We start from the raw sequence: 4,437 nt of genomic DNA on the forward strand, positions 1-4,437 counted from the left end.
AGGGGGGAGTGTGTGTGGTCAGTAAATACAGAGGCGAGAAGAATAACACACACACACACCTACACACACAGACACACACAGAGCCTCTGTTCTTTGTCGTCAGTCTCAAGTGGGTCAACTTGGCTTCTCAAACATTTTATCTCACACATGCATGAATACAGACCAGGGGATGAGGTCAACATTTGTTCCAGAGAGCATTTTAGAAGTATGGCAGTTCTGTAGTTTATAGGGCATTTTTTATTTGTAAGAAAATATCAGAATAAAACCCTCTATCTTATGTTATTATTTCATTATGTTTTCAGGTTGTCCGTCCGTCTGTCCGATCTGAACGCGATATCTCAGCAACACCATGAGGGAGTTTCTTCAAATTTGGCAAAAATGTCCGCTGGGACTCGATGATGAATTGATTAGATTTTGGTGGTCAAAGGTCAAAGGTCACTGTGACCTCACACGTTTTTGGCCATAACTCAAGAACTCGTATGTTAATCATGACAATTGCACACAAATGATAAAATGATGAAGTGATATTTTGGATAGACATAAATGTAAACTAGTTGGCGGAGACATGCAACCACAAGGCGGTTATTCTAGTTTATTTTATATTCTAAGTCATATATAGCATTCCTTAAACAGCTTCTCAAGCATATTGTGTTGTCTTCTCATCAACAAAAGCTGTTTTGTTCTTCAATAGAAAGCTATCTTCTCATCTCAAAAACATAACTACGGTGGCCCACAGGGGCCAGTGGTCACGTAGATAAAGCTCAATGAAAAACAATAAATCATTTTGAAAAATAACAAGGCTGCCAGCTCAATTACTTTTAATTTATATTTACACGTAGGCTGTAAACTATCAAGGGCCCTTTTGTCTGTCTGACTCTGAAACAGATACACACATTAATCCTCCCCCCCCCCCCACACACAAACACAGCATTACACACAGAAAACACTAACCCAAGTGACAACTTTGCCCGGCGCTGCGGCGGCTGAGGGGAAATTGTGCCATCTGCCAGTAAACGACAGTCATTTTATCCCCACTGCTCGTCCATCTGTGGACGTGGGGAACACTGCTGGAGGCCAGGGGGCCGCGGGGGAGAGAAGACGCGAGCCGGAGATGCCCACCAGGCACAGAGGCCGCTGTATGTGGGCTTCACAGCCTACTTTACCTCCCGAGTACATAGAAAAAATGCAAGAGCTACCGGAGGACACAAGAGGATACTGTGAATGTTAAAGCTTAAAGACAAGTAACCATCAATAATGAGTTCATCTTTTTATGAGTCTGACCATGAGATTGAATATTTAAGGTTTCCAAGATGATATCAAGATCTTCTTGACTGATTTGAGCTTTTAAAAAAATCTGTCCACAGATTATCAGAAGCAATAGATTATCAGTTTTTAGCTGGACAACAATGAGGACAACTTACTCATTTCCTCACCTTGTAGAGCAGCGTGTGATCTGAAAACATGAACATCTTCATAACTGAAGATAGAAAGCTGAAGATTCAGGTTTCCCAGATGTTTCATTCTGTATCTGTGGTCATAAAGAAGCCTCTATCACGTCAAAGGTGGACGACACTGACCGAAGAGGCCAATAAATACGTATCCACGTATCCCATTTGAAATGAGATATTCAGCATCACACTGAGCCAAAAAACGTTCCATCTCCCCAGGAAACGTCTACGATGGAAAGAATATCACCCTATCGTGATGAAACTTGAGCTACTTGAAACAATAACCTCTCCAGAACAGCTGTATTTCACCGTGTCTGTACCATCACAGCCTGAACGCCCGCCTCCCAGAGGGGTTTAAAAAAAAAAAAAAAAAAAACACACGCTCTGCTTTTTGGATGATGGCAAGCAAGATAGGCTGCGATGGCTCCCAGCAGGGAAGGCAATGAGGCGGACACAATCACAACATGTCTATTGTAACACTCTGGGTTTTACATGAGAGAGGGCAGAGAGGAGGGGGCAGAGAGGAGAGGAGAGGAGAGGGATCTTTTGGCTATAAAGAGTAGAATTCACACACAGGTAGGCGGCTTCACATCAGCCTGACGCAGGGCTGCTTTTGTGGGAAGTCCATATCGACATGAAGTCAAAATGAAAGTCCCTGAATGCTCCATGTAAGGGATCATGTATAATGAGCGAGTTATTGTGAAATGACTCGCAAAAGGGTGAGCAGGAATCTGAAGGGCTTCAGTTCCCAATAACGACACGCTCGCTGTACATTATCTTGCTTATCACAAAGCCACTTACTTAAAAAACGATGTTATATATAATATTGATATATATATATATATAAATTAAGTCCAAAGTACGTCAAGTGTAACAGCATTAAGTCCTTATTTTTGTGACTCAAGTCTGTGTCTGAAGTCTCGAGTGTATCTGGTCTGACCCCGGTTACTTGGAAGATATACACTTAAACACACCGTCAGCTGGCTGGTATCCAGAGAGCGCCGGCTCCTCGTCTTTCTTAATGCACTGCAGCGCGTAAAGTGTGTCAAAGTCTAAATGACTCTCACATAAAATAAAAAAGGGAGGGAGGGGGGGGAAAAACAACACTTGGCTAACGCCTCAGAAAAAGATTACTCCGCTGTGTTTGTTTGGTTTCTTTTGCGCAATATGGAGAGATTAAAGCAAACACAGCGCAACGTTTACTCTGGACTGATCTTTGGGTATTTCTCCGCCTCGAGTACAAAGAGAGAAAATCTCAGCGAAGCAAGAAGAGTCCAATTAAAAAAAAAAGACTCATTTGTACGAACAATAAATGTGCCCTTTGAAGTGATGAACACACAGAAAACTGAACGTGGTTTCTAAGCAGATGTCAAATTAGCATGGAAAAAGAAGCACGGAACAATTGAGGAAGAGAAGCCGATGTGTATGAGCAGCTTAACTTTTACTTTGTTGTTTGGTTGTTTTTGGGTGACGAGCACCCTTTAAGGCTTCTGTTATGCTGGTTCATGACGGAGTGTGAAGCTGACTTGAGAGGAGAATTCTTCCAAGCATGTTTGTATTTTTGAAAAGTGTTGCTTTAGGATTTATTTTCTCTCACCTCACATGTGAGCAGAGATGCTTGTTCTGTCTGACTCAACCGTCCAAAACCAGAGGACAAAACCAAAACAGAGCCAAGCGGCAAATCCTCACATTTTCAATATTTGGCACTTTTGTTTGATAAATGACACATGATCTGATCAATTCTTCGGCTTTCCTCGCATCCGATCCCCAGTTTGGAATCAGCAGCGTTGTTGTATCCTACCTGTGGGCTGAGCGGTGGGCAGCCTGGCTGGAGCAACGCAGAGGGGCAGGAGGAAGGAGAGCCAGAGTGAGCACCACAGCGCCGTCATTCCTCCGGGCGGCGAGGTGAGACGCAGAGCAGCGAGGCCCGACTCGGACTCAGACGACATCCTCCGTACGCATGCTGTCTGGCAGAACGGCGGCCTCCGACGCCGCGAGAAACTATTCAACAACTCCCCGTCACTGACCTGGAAAGAAAAAAAACAAGCAAACAAACATGAGGAGAAATCAAGCAGAAATGAATTACAGAGAGAACGTTCATCGCGAGCTTTGGGCTCAGATCGGACTGCAGCAGAACACGCAATCAACTCTGGAACTCTGAAATATTCGACTGCAAATTGAACACAGCACCAAGAAACGCCTCGGGTGCTGCACACATGCTACCATATTTTGACCTGACATTCCACACAGATTTCAGGGATCACAGTGGAAATCCCTCTTTGCAGTTTGTCTCAGAAACTTTTTCTCAGAGCACCTGATCGTCATGGAACGGCTGGATAGGAGCTCTGATATTGGAACAGCTCAACAAACCCCCAGACTACAATACGAGTTCATTAACCAGTCAAGGAGGAAGACAAATCACATTATTTTCTGTTTGAGAAACTCCTCTGCATGGTTTAGCAACCGATTGACACGGATTCACTAATCTTCCTGCCGGATGAGGAATGCCAACGTCTACAGTACCAGTGGCCCAACATGCCTGGCGGCTCGCAGGCGGAGGAGGAAGAAGAAGCGGAGGAGGAAGAAGCGGAGGAGGAGAAGGGGAGGAGGAGGGAGCGTGATGGCTATACGGCGGCGGAGTGCTCCGCTCTCTGTTTGCTTTAACAGGGAGAAGCTGGAATGTACTGAGGTTTGAGGAGAAAGCTGTGAGCGAGGAACCCAGAAAAGTACCCCCCCCCCCCCCCACACACACACACACACCAACTGTTAGCTTGAACTTTAGGGGCTCTGTCCAGCTTCAGAATAGCCTTGGCTGTGAGACCCCGACAAAAACAGACGCACAGGTTTGGCAAAATACACACGCAAACATTGCAGAGTGGGCTTTGCTTCGGCACACAGAGGTGCATTGTGCACACACACACACCTACACACGCGCGCGCGCGCACACACACACACACACACACACACACACACACACACACACACACAC

The 4,437-nt window shown here is 45.2% G+C and overlaps 1 protein-coding gene across 8 annotated transcripts in view; it reads right to left on the reverse strand.

Annotated features, from left to right (window-relative positions):
* fgfr3 (fibroblast growth factor receptor 3) overlaps positions 1 to 4,437 on the reverse strand; it is a 65,330-nt gene that overhangs the window by 56,975 nt on the left and 3,918 nt on the right. For all 8 annotated transcript variants that reach the window (XM_031873250.1, XM_031873249.1, XM_031873245.1 and 5 more), the window contains exon 2: positions 3,250 to 3,475. In XM_031873250.1, the coding sequence (XP_031729110.1) occupies positions 3,250 to 3,397 (148 nt within the window). In that variant the 5' untranslated portion in view covers positions 3,398 to 3,475. The remainder of the gene's footprint in view (positions 1 to 3,249; positions 3,476 to 4,437) is intronic.

This window comes from Anarrhichthys ocellatus, unplaced genomic scaffold, assembly GCF_004355925.1.
Source record: "Anarrhichthys ocellatus isolate YVR2014 unplaced genomic scaffold, GSC_Weel_1.0 scaffold69, whole genome shotgun sequence".
In the NCBI taxonomy this organism is placed as follows: Eukaryota; Metazoa; Chordata; class Actinopteri; order Perciformes; family Anarhichadidae; genus Anarrhichthys; species Anarrhichthys ocellatus.